Source organism: Piliocolobus tephrosceles, chromosome 11 (genome assembly GCF_002776525.5).
Source record: "Piliocolobus tephrosceles isolate RC106 chromosome 11, ASM277652v3, whole genome shotgun sequence".
Classification (NCBI taxonomy): Eukaryota; Metazoa; Chordata; class Mammalia; order Primates; family Cercopithecidae; genus Piliocolobus; species Piliocolobus tephrosceles.
Genome location: NC_045444.1, coordinates 62,074,043 through 62,092,165, shown reverse-complemented (window position 1 = coordinate 62,092,165; position 18,123 = coordinate 62,074,043). Strand labels below are relative to the sequence as shown.

The following is an 18,123-nucleotide window of genomic DNA, read 5'->3' as shown; positions in this document are numbered from 1 at the left end:
TATTAAGAAGAATCAGGGCGATCAATAAAATTCTCATCTACATTCTTGGGCTACTTGGTAATTTTCTTGCTTCTGAAGGTTTTTAAAGAGTTATGCCCGCTGTTGCCACACACGGGAAGATACTTTATTAACAAATCAATCGAGACTTTGTAAAGGATAAGATTAATAGTTAAATTTAGCATAATGGCGTTCACTTTATGAATTATTGAAAATTATACTATTGATTTTTTTTCCCTTTGCTGCTAACCAAGAAGGTCAATTTTTGTTTTAACACAAATTGTCAAATATTAAAAGCTGTACTTTTGTCAGAAGTTGAGTTTTACAGTTTTGGACAAGTCCTAAAATTATTTGACAAGGCTTTGCTTGGGTAAGGGAGGGGAAGGTGGTGGGAATCTTAGTTCTCTGTTTCCTTTGGTGAGGGAAAGTTCTATAAAGAGGATATGGTCTGATGTTGTGGTCCAGCTCATTAAAGAACCACCACTACCACCACTACCACCATGGAAACTCAGAGTTTTATGAGAAACTTCAACAACTTCCTCCCTCCCTCTCTGGTTGCAGGCGGGTGAGCCGCCCTGCGGAAGCCCGGGCCTTGCGGCAGCAGCGGGGAGCTTTAACCTTGATTTCCAAAGACTTGCTCTGAGTGAGGGGCCGGCCAGGGCTTGCAGCCGTCCTTCGGCCTGCCAGGTTCCCTTCCTGCCAGCCGAGAAACTAAAGCAGCCCCAGAAACTCTGACCGTGAACCAGTTCTCAGTCTGGGAGGGCATCTGTGTTCTCTTCCCCACACTCGCTGGGGCATGGGCTGGCCTTGGATTTCAGGCCCAGAGACTGAACTTGTGGGTAAATTGGGTTTCCGCCTCAACAGAACGTTTCTTTGGGGCCTGATGTTCATTACAGCGCCTCAGCATTCTGGGGGACCTAGTAGCCCGCCTGCTCCTTTACAAAACCCTTTCCCAACAAACCCTTTGTCCCTCTTCCCAAAAAGGAATCTCCCCTGGCCTGGTGGAAACAAGCATTGAACATTATTTTCGGCCTTGGGACCGTTTCGCTTGTTCCCTCTCAGTGCTCTCGCCCAAACAATAACCTCATTTAAAAAACTCCGCGGTGGCAATGAGACAGACCTTTTAAACCTTTATGCAGCTGTTCAAATACAACATCATTGTCAGGTTAAAAGCCTGGCGCCTCTAACCGCTTTGGCTACGGCAGGCATCCCAGCATAGCCTGAGGTTTAAACATTACCTTTCCACAGGGGTGGCTGTTTGTGAGCTTGGGGGTGGGGATTGAGGACGGCAGGAAAAAAAAAACAAAAAACAAAAAAAAACCCGTAACTTTTGACTCTAGGTTACTAAGGTACTGTTCAAAGCTAACAACCACTGATCAGCGCCCTGAAATTTGCTTTCTCACATAGTAGAGATCTTGTTCCGAGCCAGGGCTAAGCGTGCCCAGGGCTGGATAAAGTGCCCGCTGCACTCGCTTGCCGCAGGCGCCCTGACACTAGCTTGGAGCTCCAGCAGTATCGAGTGTCTCCCTTTTGCCTCTCAGCCAAGAGAGCTGCTGGGAACTCGTTTGCCCAATTTTCCCTACCCTAAGCAAGGCAAGACTGCTTAATCTAATCGGGAATTTTATGCCCATCAAATGCCCTTTCATAATCTTTATTTATACATGAAGAAAACATACAGGCTAAAAACAAGCAATTCCTTGCGGGCGGGTAGGTCTGCAGTGAATAGGCAGGATGTGTCTTCAGAATTTGGGGACCTTTCCATTTCAGCTTTCAGTGACTTTGAGCTCAAAGTCACTCCCATATTAGTTAGAGTTAAATAGGTTTTTACTCACAGACAAAAATGTGTATATCAGATATAGTTTTGAATCTGTTCTCACAAAATTTTATTTTTATCTTTAAAATTTCTGCCTTCAGACCCGCTCCTTGAGACCAGAGACTGTCAATATTTTGAGCTATTTTATCATTAAAAAATCGAGCAAGATAGAAATAATACAAAAGAATGATCTGAGCCCCAAAGGATGGAAAGTGTGCCTAAGACTCTAAGGCTGAGATGAGACAAATGGAATAAAAAGGCAGTGCTCTAAAGGCCAGCCTTTATTTTGCTTATGAGTATTTAATGTAGCTGATGTTTTTGATCATCTTCAGATCAGTTGGAGCAGTTACCATTAATAATAAATCAATATTGCACCATAAAGGAGATGAATACCCATATTTGTACCAAGACGCCCTGCTCCCTGCCACAGTTCTTTCCAGGGAAAAATTAAAAGAATAGCTTGAGCAAGAAATTAGCATTTGTAATCAAAAAGTGATTTGCATCTGCACTCTTGTCTCCTGGAAGAAAAGTTGAAGCCCTGGGCCTGAGTGGACCTGTGGGCTCTTACGGTCACCCCGGATTAGGGTCCCAAGCCACCTCTGGGCTGTGTCACATTTTGGGGACAGAGCGGATGGAGTCAATGAAAAGCTGTCTTCCCAGGGCTCTGCTCCGGGTTGCACTGTGCACCTCCAAGCCAAGGTGAAAGGAAATCTAGGGGGCAAATGAGGAGTCTACCACCAAGGCAATAAGGGGTCTATCGAGACGTGTAACAAGGGCCGGCGGCCAGAGAGCCTCTTTCTTCACAGACACAAAAGACTCCTACTTCTCGCATTTCCCTTCCACTTCAGAGTCTGAGACCTTGGCGCCTCAGGATCCAAGGCCACTCTCCGCAGGCTCCACACACTCTGAAAGATGGGGGTGGAGAGAGGTCTTCAGCACCCAGAGGTCCTGGTCTGATTCCGGGCCCTTGTCAGGCCCATCTTGGGCGCAGGGAGGAAAGGAACTGCAGACCGCTGAGAAGCGGTGTTTCCCAGGCGGCTGCCAGCCAAGTCCAAGGAACCCCTCACAGCCAGATGTGCAGCCGCTGGGGCCGCCTTGGGAGGAACACAACAACATTTAGGGAGGGCAGTTCTCACCCCACATAGACCGAGGACCCCGTTCAGCCTCGGGAAAGTTCGCCTCACTATGGCCAAGCTGGACCGGCGGTCAGACTGGTGGAGCCAAGGTTGCCCGAGGGGAACACCTACACCACTCGTTGGATCCTCGCCGGGGGGCTCACTGGCGCCCCAGCCTCCCCACCAAAGCTGAAGCCAGCTCCGGGAGACGGGCGAGCCGCAGGCCCCAGGGCCTTTGGTCCAGGGCTTGGAGGGTCAACAAGGCTGGCGCTAATTCTGGGGGTTGCAGGCTCTTCACAATGAACTTCGGAGAGGGAAAGGGGGCAGTCATCCTCCCTTAGAGAGGCCAATGTCCGGGAGCCCTGTCTCCTCTCCTGTGAACTCCGGACGGGGACACAGGCCGTCTCCAAGGTCAGGGGCTTTGCTGGAGGAGGGAGGGCACGCAACGAATGCACTGCTTTTGAGAGTCAAAATTCAACTCTGCTCAAGACCGGCGTGCAGTTTGGAAGGGTGGCGTGTTCTGTCAAACGAAAGCCCGTTTGCTCCAAATACATTCCTCGTTCCACAACGCCTTGAAGTATAAACATTTCCCCCTGAGTGCCTGCTGCCTCCCGTGGCCGCATCAACCCAGCCCAGCCTGGGCACACCAACTCACAGTCCAGCCGGCGCCACCCGGTCGCCACTGGTAGCCGCGCACGCCAGGCACGGCCCCGGGCTCCCTAAACCAGAACGATTCTCCCAGTCCCCCATTCGTCTTATTTTTTTCTGAGAGACATTTGGTTAAGTTGGCCGCGCCCTGATCTGTTATAAACAAAAGCCTTTTAATCATCCCAGGTGGTCTGAGAGGGGGCAAAACCGAGGAAGGTTTTTTAGTTTTTGTTTGTTTGTTTGTTTGTTTTTGTTTTTTGTGGGGAGGGGGGTGGGGGATGTAAGTGGGGAGGTGTCCAACCCTAGACAAGGCTCACCACACTGAAACCAAGAAAATTGATTTCCCCTAATTTAATTAACTAGCAGTGGCTATGGTGTATTTCAAAATGCATACATTTATCTTTGAAAACTCTCCTCCACACCATCAAGTTATACCAAGCTATTCTTTTGCAATAGCTTTATCTTTAAAAAGACAAAGATTAGGTTATCTGTTTCTTGAATCTAGTTGCTCCGTTTTCTGTCTCTACACAGCTTCTCACACATCATGGCTGCTTAGAACAAATAAACTAGCAAACACCTTAGCTGCCGCCTGTTTGTAAGGGGTTGAGGTCGCCTATTAGAATCCAGTATTGGACAGATAAGGTACCGCGGCCTCTTGGTCAAACGCGGTTTCTGGAACGTGAGCGCGCCCTCGTGTGGATCTCCAGGCCCCTGCAAACGGGAAATGGTATCTCGGGTTCGGCTTGCCTTGGGTGGTGGGCACACAAGCTTGCTGTGTTTAGATGAAGTTTTTAAAAAATAGATTGAAACAGAAAGAAAAAAAAACAGTTTTAAGCTCATGTAACGATCATACTATTGTGGCACTGACATTTTAACCGATATCTAGAATCCCAAACAAAGGAATCCCCTTCTTAACGAAATTTTTCGATTGTAGGCTTTGTTTCCATTGCATCTTTCACCAAAGGATGCTTTTAAAGCAATATAATTATATTTCCTTTTGTTCCTTATTATAGAAAGTGCAATAATTTATTTCACAGGGTGGCAAGTTGCTTTCAAATTTAATGAAGGTGTAAGGCTGCACAAAACTCCCTCTTTCAAGTGCTTTATTTTAAAACTGCAGTTCTTCATTAAAGCAAAGGGGATCACTATTTAAGACCCTCCGCCAAAATTCTCAGCCTTTCCTAGCTGTAGTGAAAGCAGCTAGCATGCATTTTAATCTAATCAGTATTTTAAAAAAGAAGTTGACTGTTATTGCATTACACAAACGTTTGCAGGGAAATTAAGGTTATTGATCCTGAAATTAGGAATTTTCTTAGATTTATGGTGAGCTCCTGGTATGATTTTGTGTGGTCATAAGTGTGTGTGTGGCTCTGGCTATGTGTGAGCATGTATGTGAGAGAGTGGGTGGCAGCTGAAAATCAAGAAGAACCTTAAGGCTCCTAATTATTCAGAAAGGTTAAAGGTGATGACCTTGACATTTTGGAAGTTCAAAGGCATACATTTATACACTTATTTTTTCCTTCCCAAATAAGGCTTAGCAATTTTTAAAATTGCATTTTGAAATGCATGACTCCTTGGAAGATGCAAGGGATACTGTGCATTTACAGATTTATATTTTGTCTTTGGGCTTAGGAGACGTTAAGAGTCATAAGATTCCCTTCACTCTTTTCAGAGAGAGAGAAGCTTTTCTCACTCCTCCAGTTTATTGCACATTGCGGAAATCTCTTTTGGGTCCACCAGAAGGTGTATAATATAACCCAATTAAGCTGTTTAGAACTTTGGCTTTTATGGTGTTGTCTAGACAGTTCAAGGTTTTGTAAACAGCCTGCCTGGCCCTGCAACATAAAGTGCAGTACAGCCCTCACCACATTCTTTAACTTGAAGCGATAAATGCCGGGAGAGGGTCTGCAGCTCCTGGCCCTATTTCAGTGGGGGCGGGGAGGGTTTACCTTCCCTACTTCAGGTCCACTGATGATACCAGCAAGCCCTCTTCACCTACTGATGACTTTCTTTTCGAAAACTTCTCCCTTCAATGGAAGGTTCTAATTTTGGTTTCTTCTTTTAAGGGACTGTGGCTCCTTGTTAGCTTGTAAGAGATTATTTGGATTTTCTAACCAGTTTTTAAAAATAGTTGTTTTCTTTTCAGAAATCCTAAGTACACTAGACTAGGGGTAGGGGTGGGAGTTTGTTTCTTAGGTTTCTGCTGCCCCAGCCTTACTGCCTGGAGAAGGCAGCGCCAGCATTTCTTGGTCACATCGTCAATTCAGAAATTCATCACTAACATGATTTTTAAAACCAGCAACCTAGAGGTAGTGGGAGGGAACGACTACTATTTTAGTGGGACTAAAAAGTATTTCATTCGATTTTCAGTTGCATGGGTTCTGGCCACTAAAATATCCTAATGAAGCACTAAACCTCGAGGAGGAGAATTCATACAGTGTATTGAAGCTGTAACCTCCATTTTACTAGAAACCATTTATTCGCACAAAAAAAAAAAAAAAAAAAAGACAGTGACTCATGCCTTGATATGACAGACTAAGGGTACATTTCCCAAAGTTTAAATAATCTGCATTCACCGAAGAGGAAGGAAGGGATCTCTTAAAACTCAGAGCAAAACACCAGCGCCTTCTAGCACACCCAACCCGGCCTAACTTCCTACAGACTCCGCCGCGTCCCCACGAGGACTCGGAGAGGGGGAGGGGGAACGACAGCACATTGGCGGTAAAATTGTAAACGGACGTTTGCATTTACCATTTTCCCCTTATTAGGATCCGCTCGGCCAAGTCCCGGCCTCGTCCGCAGGCTGCAGTGGTCGCTGGGAGGTCCCGAGTTGACCGTGGGAAGGAATCGTGAAGTTCCACAGAGAAGAGACGTCATTAAACCCAAGGACATTGGGCCTGCGGAGGGCAGGCTGGTGGGAAGGAGGGTGGGTGAGTGGGGCTGGGGAGGGGGCGCTTCCTGGAGCTCTCAAAATAAGGGGTTTCCAGTGAAATACTGCAGACGGTCTCTGTTCAGTTTCTTTTCTTTCATCCTGCGATTCTGGAACCAGATTTTGACTTGCCGGTCAGTGAGGTTGAGCATCCGAGAGAGTTGAAGTCTTTTCTCTTTGTTTATGTACACGTTAAAGAAAAACTCGCGTTCCAGTTCGCGGATCTGGTACTTGGTATAGGGACAGCGCTTTTTCCGGGACCGCTGGGGGGCCACTGTAAGGCAAAGAGACCAAGGGGTGAGAGAGGCCGCTGCCTGCCAGCCCCCACCCGCCCGCCCCGGCCACTGAGCGAGGGCCAGACCCTGGCCCCGTTGGGGACGTTCTCTGCCGCGGCTGAAAGGCCCTGCCTGCGTCGTGGGGGATGATATATGGGCGGGCACAGGAGACAGTGCGGGCGTGGACATGTGTTCACGCCCGGACACACACACACACACACACACACACACACACACAGCCTGGCACGGAGGTGGGGAAGCAGAGGGCAAGGCAGGCTCTAAAGTGGAACCTGAGGGAAGAGAGACAAGAGCGGGCCCGCCGGGGCATCTGCTTGACTCCAGCGGCGCGCGTCAGCTAGCGGCTTGGATAAAGTCCAGTGCAAGGATCAAACTCCCCCCCTCCCCACCCCCCGCCTCTCTCCCTTAAAAGCAGGAGGCTCGGATGTACGCACTCACACTGACTTGAAATCTCCCTCCCTCCCTCCATGGTCTCTAGCACCCCCCTGCCCAAAACTGGGAAAAGGCTCTCTACAGCGATTAATGTCCTCCTCCAAGTCTACCTTAAGCCCACCTAAATTGGTTTCCTACCATAAACACGCTTTACAACGGCCCGGGAAATCTTATAGGATGTATAAACCTCTTCGAATGCTTATAAAGTAGCACATAAAACGGTGCAAGCAGAGGGAGGCCCCCGTCGCCCCCCCGCCCCCGCGGCCCCCGGGCCCACCGCTCTCCCAGCACCCGGTGTCTACCTGCGCCGCTGCTCTTCTCGGCCCCCGCCTCCGCCGGGGGGCCCTCGCCGTCGCCACCGCTGCCTTCCGCTGCCCCCTTGGGCTCCGAGCCAGTGGTCGCCTTGGCGCAGGGACTGCCCCCGCTGCCACCAGCCCCGGTCTTGGGGTCGCCCTTGTCGGCTGCGCCCTCGGGCTGTGGCGGCGCGGGAGGCGGCGCGGGCTGCGGCCCGGTGAACGGGGGCCCGGGCGCCGCCTCGTAGAACTGGTCGAAGCCCTGTGGCAGGATGCCATTGCGGCCCACCGCACTGTAGAAGTTGGAGGCGGCGCCCGCGGGGCCGTGCGGCGGCCCCGGCGCAGCGCACACCGGCTCAGGCGCCTTGAAGAGCACGTCCGGCCGGCGGCCCGCGGGCGGGAGCAACTCTCGCTGCATGGCCGCCTCCTCGGCCGCCGCGGCCGCCGCCGCTGCCGCCGCCGCTGCCGCGTAGTAGGGAGCGTAGCCCCCAGCGCCGCCGCCGCCCCCGCCGGGGCCGCCCCCGCTGCTGCCGCCCCCCGCGCTGCCGCCGCCGCCGCCGCCGCGGTACGGCCACTTGGCGCGCTCCAGGCCGTAGTCGCGGAAGGCCACTTCGCGCACGGGCTGGACGTGCGGCGCCAGGTTGGAAGAGTAGGGGAAAGTCATCTGGCAGGACGACGGTTGGGAAAGGAACGACGGCTTGCTAGCGAAGTCAGACGGGGCCACATAGTAGGCGCAGCCCGGCAGGTACATGCTGGCTGCGCTTGGGCCACACTCGTCAAAGTCGTTCATGGCTCAGCGGCGTGCGCGCCAGCGAGCTCCTGGCCGCTCCCCGCGCAGCCAACCTGAGCCATCGATTGCACAAGAGGCTTGGGCCAGGATCAACTAAGCAAAAATCCCCACCGGGCGCTGACGTGCAATTCATCTTGATTGATTCTGGTGGTAATTATGTCACGTGACGCCATGAAGAGAAATGTCCTTATATCTATATCAACGCTCGCCAACACGCCCTGGGACAGCTCCTGGCGCCGAGACGCTGGGGGCGGATCGGCTGCCCTCTCCCGCCAGCTCTCCCAGGGCGCTCCCTGACCAGGCTGCGCCTCAGGCCGGTCACCTGCGCTCCGCTGGCCGCTGCCACCGCTGGGCGCATCTGCCACCGCCCGAACGGGCCGCCCGCCCGCGTCCGCCCTCCCGCGCCGCTTTAAGTACGCGGACCGAGGCCGGCGGGGAGGAGGAAGGAGGGGGAAGAGGGGGAGGAAGGGGGAAGGGAGAGAAGCAGCGAGCGGAGGGGGGGGAGCCCCGGCTCCAGGCTCCCTAGAAGCTAGGAACTAGGTGTGAGGGTGTGAGGTTCCGAACCCCACCCCCCTTACTGCAGCCGCTCCCTCCCCCGCGACTCTGCCACCCTCTGCAGCTCACCCGCCTGGGAGCTTGTTGCTTCTTGTTCACCGGGCGGCCGTAATTTCGCCACTCTCCAGGGCGCAGGGAGCCCTGATTTACATATTTCTCTGCCCAGCGCGTCCAGCGCTGAGTGACTTGGCTTTTTCTGGTTCCGCCCCCAGGGGTTCGAGGGCTGACCTCGGAAAAACCTAGGCCACTCACCGCCTAGGCACTCACCCAGGCCGGGGCCTTCGTGCCCTCCCGGCTCTCTTCCCTCCTCTCTGGTTTCCCTCTCTGTTCTTGTCTCTCTTTCTCCTTGCTTGGTCTCTCCTCAGTCTTCTCCCTTCTCTCTCATGTCTTCACTTCTCTCCTTCCCCTTCTTTTCCGCTTTCCTTCTTCCTTCCTCTTGCTTTCCCGTCTCCTTTCTCCTGTCTCTCTCTGCCCTCTCATCCTCTCCCCTCCTTTCCCCTAAGCTGTGTGTCACTGTCTCTGTCTCTCTCTCTGTTGCCTCTCTGCCTTCCCCTTTAGCACTAAAGCCAGGAGGGAGCTCAGCCCGTGGCCCCTGGCCTCCCTAGAATCTGGGGAGTCTGGTGAACAAAAGGATCTGGAGTCCTACTCTCAGGGTGCCTGGCTTCCCTCTGGCTCCCCACAAGAGACAACCCCCTCACATTTGCACCTCCGTCTTCCTCACCCTTCTGCTTTCAGGCCTGGCCTGGGTGCCCGCCTTACACCCAGACCCTTCACTGCTTCAGAGCCCCGCCAAGGCCTGGGCATCCACGCCGCGTTTCCCCGAGGCTCTTCTGGCACCCTTGGGTTGGCATGGTCACTTCAGTCCCTCCCCCAAAATAAATTGTCTCTCTGAGGGCTCTCAGCGGCGCCTGACTTCCTACTGAAGCCCCTGTGTGTCACTTGGCTCTGAGGCAGACTCTTCGCGGGGCACCCCATCCACTCCCCTGAGGCCTCACTCTCCTCCCAGCCTGCCGCGACCCTCTCCTAGCCCATGGGTCCAGACGAGGCCTGGGCTCCCACCTCCGAGAGAGAAGACGCTTTTCAAAGGTAAACCGTCCCTTCCCAAACCCAAATCCCAGAACCGAGGGCAGGAGGCTGCCCGTTTCCCCAAGATTCCTCCGCCCAGGCAATCCCAGTGCTGGGGCCTGGGCCTCAGTCCTATACCCAGGGCAGGCGGCGCTGGCTGTGATGCTGGTTCCCTTCCTGGCCTGGGCTGCTGCAGTGCCGGTGCTGTGCGCTCTGCCCACCGTGCGGACAGACAGAGAAAAGGCGGGTGGTCTGAGCTAATATCTATTTTCTGGCTGATGTCCCCCCCTTCCTCTTTTTCTCCTCCCTCCCTTTCTCCCTTCCTCTCTCCTTCCTCCGCCCCTTCCCATGTCTGCTTCCCTCCCCCAACACTGCGCAAATAGGTCTGTGGCGACTGGAGGGCACCGAGCCTCCCCCAACTAGAACTGCCCATCTTGTGTGCTCCTTCCCCACAACTGGCACCCCCGCCCAGATTCCAGCTGACATTCTTCTCAACCCAGACCCCCAGCACACGTATCCGCCTCCCCATTTCCATCCCAGGCCCAAGCCTCTCCCTTTAGGACTCGTGGTCGACGCCCCTGGATCTCTCTCCTAAAATGGCTCCCCGGACGCTGCACACTGGCCCTGCGGTAGCTCAGGACCCAGGGCAGCGGCGATGACTTCAATCCGGGTCTTTATGTGTCTGGGGGTTCGCAAAAATTCTCGCACCTTCTCTCTGCTGGCAGCACGGGGTGGGGCGCAGGCAGCCTGGCGCCCCCAGTGTGGAGCCTCCTGACCGCCAAAGAGGGAAATGGGGAAGACGAACCATTCAAGTTCAACGACATGGCGACGGCAGCTCCGGCGGGAGCAGCGATTTGGCGGGGGAGGGTGAGCCAACTGCAGTAGCGCGCCGGTGCACAGGCGAAGGGGGCGGCCGGTCCCTTTCGGCTGCTTAGCGCGGACCCTTGCCCCCCGACCCACTTCACAACCCAGAGCGCTTTCATTCCAGTCCCAGCCCGCTTGGCTCTTTGGCCCCAACTCCCTCCTAGTTCCTGCCCCCATTCCCGAAACCCAGGGAAAACCGCAGCCTCCGGACCCGCGCGTCCCGCTCGAGAACCTACCGTGAAGACCCCGGCTCTGTGGCCTTGTCCTTGTCTGCGCGGCCCCACCCGAAACGCAGGGAGAGCACCAGGCCTTCGGGGCGCAGCCAGCAGCTCCGCGAGGAAGAGCTTTCCGCACAGCGACGGGACGCGATGCGGTGATTTTGAGCCACCCAAGATAAGACACTAACTTGACCTTAACTTTGTCAGGGCGCCCCTGGTATCTGGAGAACGTGAACAGACACTGTCTGGCAGCTCTCGTAAAAGCTGACTGGGGAAGGGATTCTGAGTCATTTCATTTATTGCCACTACAGTTCTGCAAGAAAGCTTTTCCTCCCTGCCAAACTTTAATTATTTATGCTCTTTTAAGAAACGAAAGAAGAGAAACGCAGGGAAAACACCCAGAGCCAGTTCCTTCCCTGCAGAGTCTTCGGAATGGACTCCGTAAGTCAAGCGATGGGAGAACAAAAATATGAGGAGATCACCTTTGTCTAAGGACAGTGGGGCAGTCGCCTTGCCCTCCCCCACTATCACTGAGTGGGGAATGCAGCTGGGAGAGGCGGGTGAAGGGGCATCCCCCCCACATGAATATTTACAACGATTCGGGATTTCTCTTCCACCCGTCGGCATCCCGGAAGTCTCCCCAGCCCGCCTCCCTGGGGGAGAACCCCCAGGCCTTAAAAGCGTCCCCCATCCCCGCCGCCCTCTGAGTTCGCAACTGATTGAAGCTGGTTTTCTTCTCTTTTTAAAACCAGCGAAGCTGGTTTTCTTCTCTTTTTAAAACCGTTTTCTTAGTCAAGAGGCCCGCTTGGACTGCAGCATTTCAGAGGACACATTTGTCTTTCTGAAGGGAAAGTTGAGCACTCAGATTTTAGTGTCCTTTCTCTTCAGCATTTTTTTTCTTACAAATTTCTTAGTGGTTCCAAATCTCTGCGGGAACCAGGGCTATGGAAGGAGACACCAGAGTCGTTGTATTTGTGTCAAATAGCAAACGGGATAGATTTGGAAAAAACTGCTGAACCAAGAGATACGCTTTTATATTTAGAATAATTTAATTTTCTGTGAGGAGTGATCTCCATGAATATCCCCTCCCCCCACTCATCCCAGGCTAAAGGAAAAGAACACGATGATTTAACGATATATTTTGGAAAGAAACAGCCTCCGTGTTGTCTGTCTTAAGGCCTGGATCTGAGTACGTATGCTTTCCTCCTCCTTTCCTCAGCCTTCGGAGGGCTCAGTGCGGCTTCTGCCTTTGTTCAGTTGTTTTTGAGCAGGCAAACCTCTGAATGCAGAGTCAGACTTGGAGATCCTGCTCTGGGTACCATAGCCTCTATGTGTCCAGCCAGGTGGGGAATCCTTTTGAGCCATAGGGCCTTGGCAGCTCTTGCTTCTTTCTCTCCTATTGAATATATACACATATATGTATATATAGTTGTGTGTGTATGTACAATTAAAGAACAATTAAAAATTTAATTACACAACAAATTTGCTTCTGGGAAGGGGAGTTGAAATGTTGGATATTTAGTGTTAGCGATTTAGTAGTTTTACTAATTCTTCCTCTAGCTAAAAGCTAGTTTCCACCTCCACCAGCCAGGAGCTGGTGTTTGCAAGAAGATGAGTAGCAAGCAGGCCCTGACTTTCCTAGACTGAGCTAGAGGTTCAGATGGACTAGGGAGTTTTGAGGCCCCATTTCCCAAGGGAGTCTGCTGGGCTCCTGGTAAACCGGCTGGTATCAAGGATTTAGCAGGACCTAGCCAGTTCCAGAGAAGCCGGACCAAAACTCTGTGGAGACAGACGGTTTGTTTTGAAATTTGAGGAACCTCAAATCTTTACAGACCCTGAATAACAGCAAGCTTTAAAGTTTGAGAATTTAGGCTAAGTGCAGAAGTCCCAGCTTGCAACAAGCTGAGAGTCTCCTTAATGTGAGACACACTCACATTGGCCATGGTCCTTCCCTTTTGGATATTCCAAACATATTTGGTTCGAGGCTTTTACACACCATTTCCTGACCGCCTCGGAAGCCATTTTCTCATTTAACGAACAGTCAACACCCACGGTGAAACAATAGTCAGAAAAGAAAAACGAATTTGGTGGCCTGAAAAACATTAAGGGGGAATCCAAAACATTTTGAAAAATTGACTTCAGCCCCTTGACAGCTTGGCTCAGACCTGAATATTTATTTTCACTCAAAACATTTGTATATATTGTGTCTGATATATACAAGCTACTGTTTTCGACAAAATCAAAACAAAACATGCATGATAACTATTAGATAGCCTAGAAAATGAAATTAGTCTAAACATCAACTGAAGTCAGCTAGGCTAAGGCTCAGGGCTCTCTGTGAGGTGCCCACTCCAGGTTTAGGGCCAGGTCCTCCACTGAAAAGAAATCACTAGACTTTGGGAAGGCATCCTGAATCCTTGGGTTGTGTATCATGCTAGGAGGTGCGAAGGAGGAGTGCTATATATGTCAGAAGGAGAGGGAAAAGAGGCAGGGATAGTGGAATGAGCTGGCCAAGGGGAGGCTTTGTTCACTGAGATTAAGGCGGGACACTCCAATACACCCAGAACAACTCCACCTGGCATTTGGGAACCTGCCTCCATGAGACAAGCCTGGCAGGGTCCAGGGCCTTGAAGTCTCCACTGGGACAGGCCAGACATGCCTCAGAAGGGGCACAGTAGCTGGGCCTCTGGTAGAGTTGGCAGATGGTGGAGACGGTGAGAGGAACTTCTGGTCCTCTTTGCTTTGTCAAGAGCAGCTAGCTGGGTGGAGAATCTAAGAGATTTCCTTCCCCAACCCTTGACTCTTGAGAAGGATCTTTTGCCTATCCTTTTGGGAGTCCATTAAGGTAATTCAAGAAAGAAAGATGTGCCAACACCTTTACTCACCTCAACTGGAAAGCCATATTTACAGCTGGAGTGTAGCACCCCTCCTCCTCTTGTTCACTCCCTTCTCCTCCCCCTGGATATCTTTCCCTCCTCCCTGTGCAACAGAGCTTCCAACCAGACCAGCAGCTCCTTTCCCCAGAGGTAGGCTCTGGGTATCCAGTTACAGGGTTCATGGACCTGGTCTAGGCATGTACGAGAAGGTGGGAGTAGGGCAATATTTGCCAGTCTTGTCTGGAGATGGTACTTTGTCTGGAGCCCCAGTCTCTCTCACCCCATCTCAGGAAATGAAGGTTCCACTCTATTCCACCCAGCTGGAGGGGCCGGCCTATTTCACATTTCTCATTTCGAGATATCTCCAAGTTTACCCCAATACCCAGCCCCTCCTCTTCTCTCCCTTTTCCTCTCAAAGTCTGAAGATCTAGTGTGGCTTTTGTCCTCTCAAATCAGCCAGGGCAGACAGGAGGGTGGAGGGTGGATGGTGCCCTTTCCCTTCTCCAGAGTGAAGATACTGGCCTTGCCACAAAGGGCTTCTGCTGCAGCGACCTAATTGTACCCACCGTCCTTTCCATTCCCTCAGGAGGCCTTCCACTCTGAGCCCTAACTAGGCAACTGCTATAGGCTGAAGGGGCTGGAGAGAGGGGGAAAGGTAGAACGAATTGGGTGGAAACAGAAAAATCCAGGTACCAGGGAGCAAGAATGAGCGGTGGGTGCAAATGCCCCAGCCAGGAGCAAGGAGAGGTGGCCTCAGTGCCCTCACGTGGAAACCTTAAGGCCAGCCAGAGTTGCACTGTACTTCCGCAGGTTTCTCACGGGCTTCTCAAGGACTGAGGAAAGCAAGGAGGCCGAGCTGGCCTGGTCTCTAAATCTCTTGGTGGCTTCTGGGACTAGCAGAGAAGGAACCGAAGGAAAAGCCTTAGCCTTAGCCTTAGCCCCAGATCCCCCTCCCCAAACAAGGCCTCTGTCCAAAAGAGCAGACCCAGCCGGGCCCTGGCCACGCGCACGGCTAGTAGAGCGCCAGCGCACGGCTAGTAGAGCGCCAGCGCCTGCTCCCTCAGCACCACGCGTTTCTTCTTCATACGCCTGTTCTGGAACCAGATTTTGACCTGCTGATCGCTGAGGTTCAGCCTATTGGACAATTCCTTGCGTTTCTGCCGGTTGATGAATTCGTTGACGAGGAATTCATTCTCCAACTCCGCAATCTGCTGCTTCGTGTAGGGTTTCCGCTTCTTGCGGGCCCTCCCCGGGGCCGCCCCCCACGGCAGGCCTGCAACACAGCCCCAGTCCACGTCAGCCCAGCCCGTTCTATGTCTAATGCCCGCCCCCAAGCGGCTCACCTCCCCTTACACTCTCCCTTGAACCCCACCTCCCGTCCCGGCCCAAACCGGCCCGGGGAGCATGGGCACCGTTTACCGTCGGGCAGTGAAGGTCGCAGGCAGGAGGCAACGCCAGCTGCCTGCACTGTCATGTTCAAGTTGAGCGGGCCCTTGGTGTCGTCCTTGAAGCCAGGGGCGCAGGGAGCCCCCTGAAGCAGGGTCGCGGCGCCCGGCGTGGCACGACCCACGCCCGCGTAGTCATACTTGGCCGCTTTGAGAGCAGCCACTGCAGGGGCCAGGCTAGACTCGGGGGCGAAGGAAGGCCGGGTACGACCGCGCTCCTCAGGCCCAGCGGCCGCTTCGGGCCCATAGAACTTAGCCTGCTCTTCGGGTCCGTCCTTGGCTGTTGGGGGCTGCAGGCCGAGAGGCCCGGAGCCAGCCAGGTAGGGCTGCGAGAAGCCGCCGAAGGCAGTGGCGCCCGCAGGCTGCGCGGGGGCGCAGGAGGCTGGCGTGGCGGCCCAGGGCAGCGCGCCGCGCGGGTAAGAGATAGGGGGAAGCGCGGCCAACTGGCCGCCATTCGGCCGCAGGTTGGAGAAGTAGAAAGAGTCTGGCGACTGCAAATTCAGAAGCGAGCCCACATAGCCCGCTCTGTAGAGACTGCGCTCACACATCTCCAACAAAGGGCTTCGGCTGCGCTCGCAACAGTATTTAGTTACAACCGGGAATAAGAGGACAGGCTCAGACGATTGGACGAAACTTTGCCTGCAGGTTCTTCAAAGCCGGTCATTTCAGCACCGCCTACATCCCCCCGGCCCGTTTTCCCCCCCTTCAGAGTATTATGATAACACCCGCAATGTTCGATAGCGAAAGACGAGGCTGCCAGCAGAACCAAATCGAGTTGAACGAAGACTAACTCTCTGAGGGGTTCCAAGCCCGGCTTCGGCAGCTCGGGACATCGGGCAAGAGGGTGCTTCTGCCCAAGTGTCCCTTGGGACTCTTCTTGGCTGCGATTGGCTTTGCGATCCGTTTTCCGCAGGCTTTCTGGGCCCAGCTTGCAACTACAGGCTTTAAGTTCCAGCGGAGGCATTTTCCATTAATTGGCGCCTCTCGACTTGTCTGGAGAGGGTGCGGTCCGGCGGCACCAGGAGCTCTGTCCCTTGGCCTAAGCAATGTCACTCTTACCCCAATCACTCCCACAGAAAGGCTTTCTCCAGAGACCTCTGCCTGGAGATCTGGCAGCAAAGACCCATTCACTGCTTGAGCCCTCAGTCCCAGGCCGCAGACACAAAAAGGGCATCACAAACTACCCAAGTTTGGGATCCAGGAAGGAGGCCACACTACTTCTGGTTTGTGTCCCCATGGCTAAGAACTCTGATCCTAGGGAAGTTGCCATATAGGTCCATGGAGAATGTCCGCCAGGGAACCCATCAGCTTGATCCACCAATCGTGGCCAATGGCTACATTCCTTTTATCGTCAGGAGTCCTCTCCGGGACTACACACTGCAAACCAGAACTCCGTGGTGTCCCCATCCACCAAGTGGAGGGCAAAGCAGGACGAACTCCCCTGAGTAGGTGTGGAAAGGCAGAAGAGCCAGAGTCACCTGGCCGGGGAAGAGCGGGCGTTCGGAGGCAGCTGGCTAGCAGAGTTCCTCCCCTCAGCGCCCCCAGGGGTGCCGGGGATAGGGAGTTCACGGGTCTGACAAACAGCGAAGTGGGAAGGGCAGCAGTTCTTAGCTGGGAGCGGTGTGCTCAGACCCCGCCGCTGGCCCACTTGCCTAGTCCGGTCAGCGGTCTAGGGGTCCTCCCCCTCCTGCCTCCGATCCCAAGACCCTTGGAGACCCCGTGACCGGCGCCAGTCCCAGCCTGCAGCAGGACCCTCGGTCTGCGAGCCAAGCTGGAATTGGTTAGATCGCGGGCTCCCGCACTGAGACCACACAGGCGCCGCCGGAGGGCAAGACTGACCACCGCGCTGCGACTTTATTGTGTGAGTTATGGCGACCAATTGGGTGGCTCTGGGGAACGCAATCGGCCTTTTCCTCCTGCTCTGGTTGCGAGGGGGTGGGGAGCGGGGAGAGGGGGTGAGGACGTGGGGGTGGGGACGTCTGAGGCTCCTCTGGCTCTGCCAGAGGGTTTCCTTAGGAGCTCAGGCACACAGACTCACTCTCTCGCGTCCTCTTTTGGGAGGTGGGGGCAAGCACAAGCTGCGACCCCAGTTCCTAGATACTTAAGGGAACACAAGCCTCAGATCCCTAAGAGCTCTTACTTTGGGGAACCCATCCTATTTTTGAGGAGCTGCAGCTTCGTTACTCCCGAAAGCTCCAGCTCCAGGGGTCCCTGCAGTCTCTGCTCCTCACGTTTCAGTGCAAGACGATTCCTCGTTATTTCCAAGCCGAGGGGTGTCTCCTTCGGACCTTTAGGCAACCCTACAACAGCTGTTTGTGCCTCAGGACTAAAGGCATAAAAGAACTAAGTGAAAAACTGGAAAGACAAGAACAGCTAGGGTTCCCTCCATTGCTCCTTGCCCAGTCTTCCCACTTCATTCCCCGGGTTTATGACTTTCGAGGTCTGGCAGACAAAGTCTTATGAGAGCTGTGGACCCGGATCGAGGGAGGGTCGGGGTGGAAAGTAGTGGCGGGAGGCGGCTTGGCTGGTGATTGAGAGAATGGGAAAGGATTTGGCTGAGGAGCTAATAGCGAGCTCTGCCAATGCCGCCCAACGCCCAGGAGATGGCGAGCGCGCTCCATGCCTATCGAGGCGCAGCCGCACGGTCAAGATCAACAGCGAAGGGCGGTGCGGCCGCCCTGGGGTCGCCAGCCCGCGCGGTCACAGTGCGCTTTCAGACGCAGCCGAGCGCCTCCGAAAGCAGGAGATCTTGGCGGCAAGGCCGCCCCTGACAGCGGAGCCAGAGGGACC

The 18,123-nt window shown here is 53.8% G+C and overlaps 2 protein-coding genes across 2 annotated transcripts; both read right to left on the bottom strand.

Moving 5' to 3' along the window:
* Nucleotides 1-5,916: 5,916 nt before the first annotated feature.
* Nucleotides 5,917-8,386, bottom strand: HOXD11 (homeobox D11). The gene is made up of 2 exons (XM_023212447.3): nucleotides 7,530-8,386; nucleotides 5,917-6,776 (listed from the first exon to the last, which is right to left on the bottom strand). The coding sequence occupies exons 1-2, from the start codon at nucleotides 8,308-8,310 to the stop codon at nucleotides 6,541-6,543; spliced, it is 1,017 nt and encodes a 338-aa protein (XP_023068215.1). The 5' UTR covers nucleotides 8,311-8,386; the 3' UTR covers nucleotides 5,917-6,540.
* A 4,780-nt stretch (nucleotides 8,387-13,166) lies between these two features.
* Nucleotides 13,167-15,882, bottom strand: HOXD12 (homeobox D12). Its single transcript, XM_023212302.2, has 2 exons — nucleotides 15,308-15,882; nucleotides 13,167-15,161 (listed from the first exon to the last, which is right to left on the bottom strand). Exons 1-2 carry the CDS (start codon nucleotides 15,879-15,881, stop codon nucleotides 14,923-14,925), a joined length of 813 nt encoding a protein of 270 aa, XP_023068070.1. The 5' UTR covers nucleotide 15,882; the 3' UTR covers nucleotides 13,167-14,922.
* Nucleotides 15,883-18,123: the final 2,241 nt, after the last annotated feature.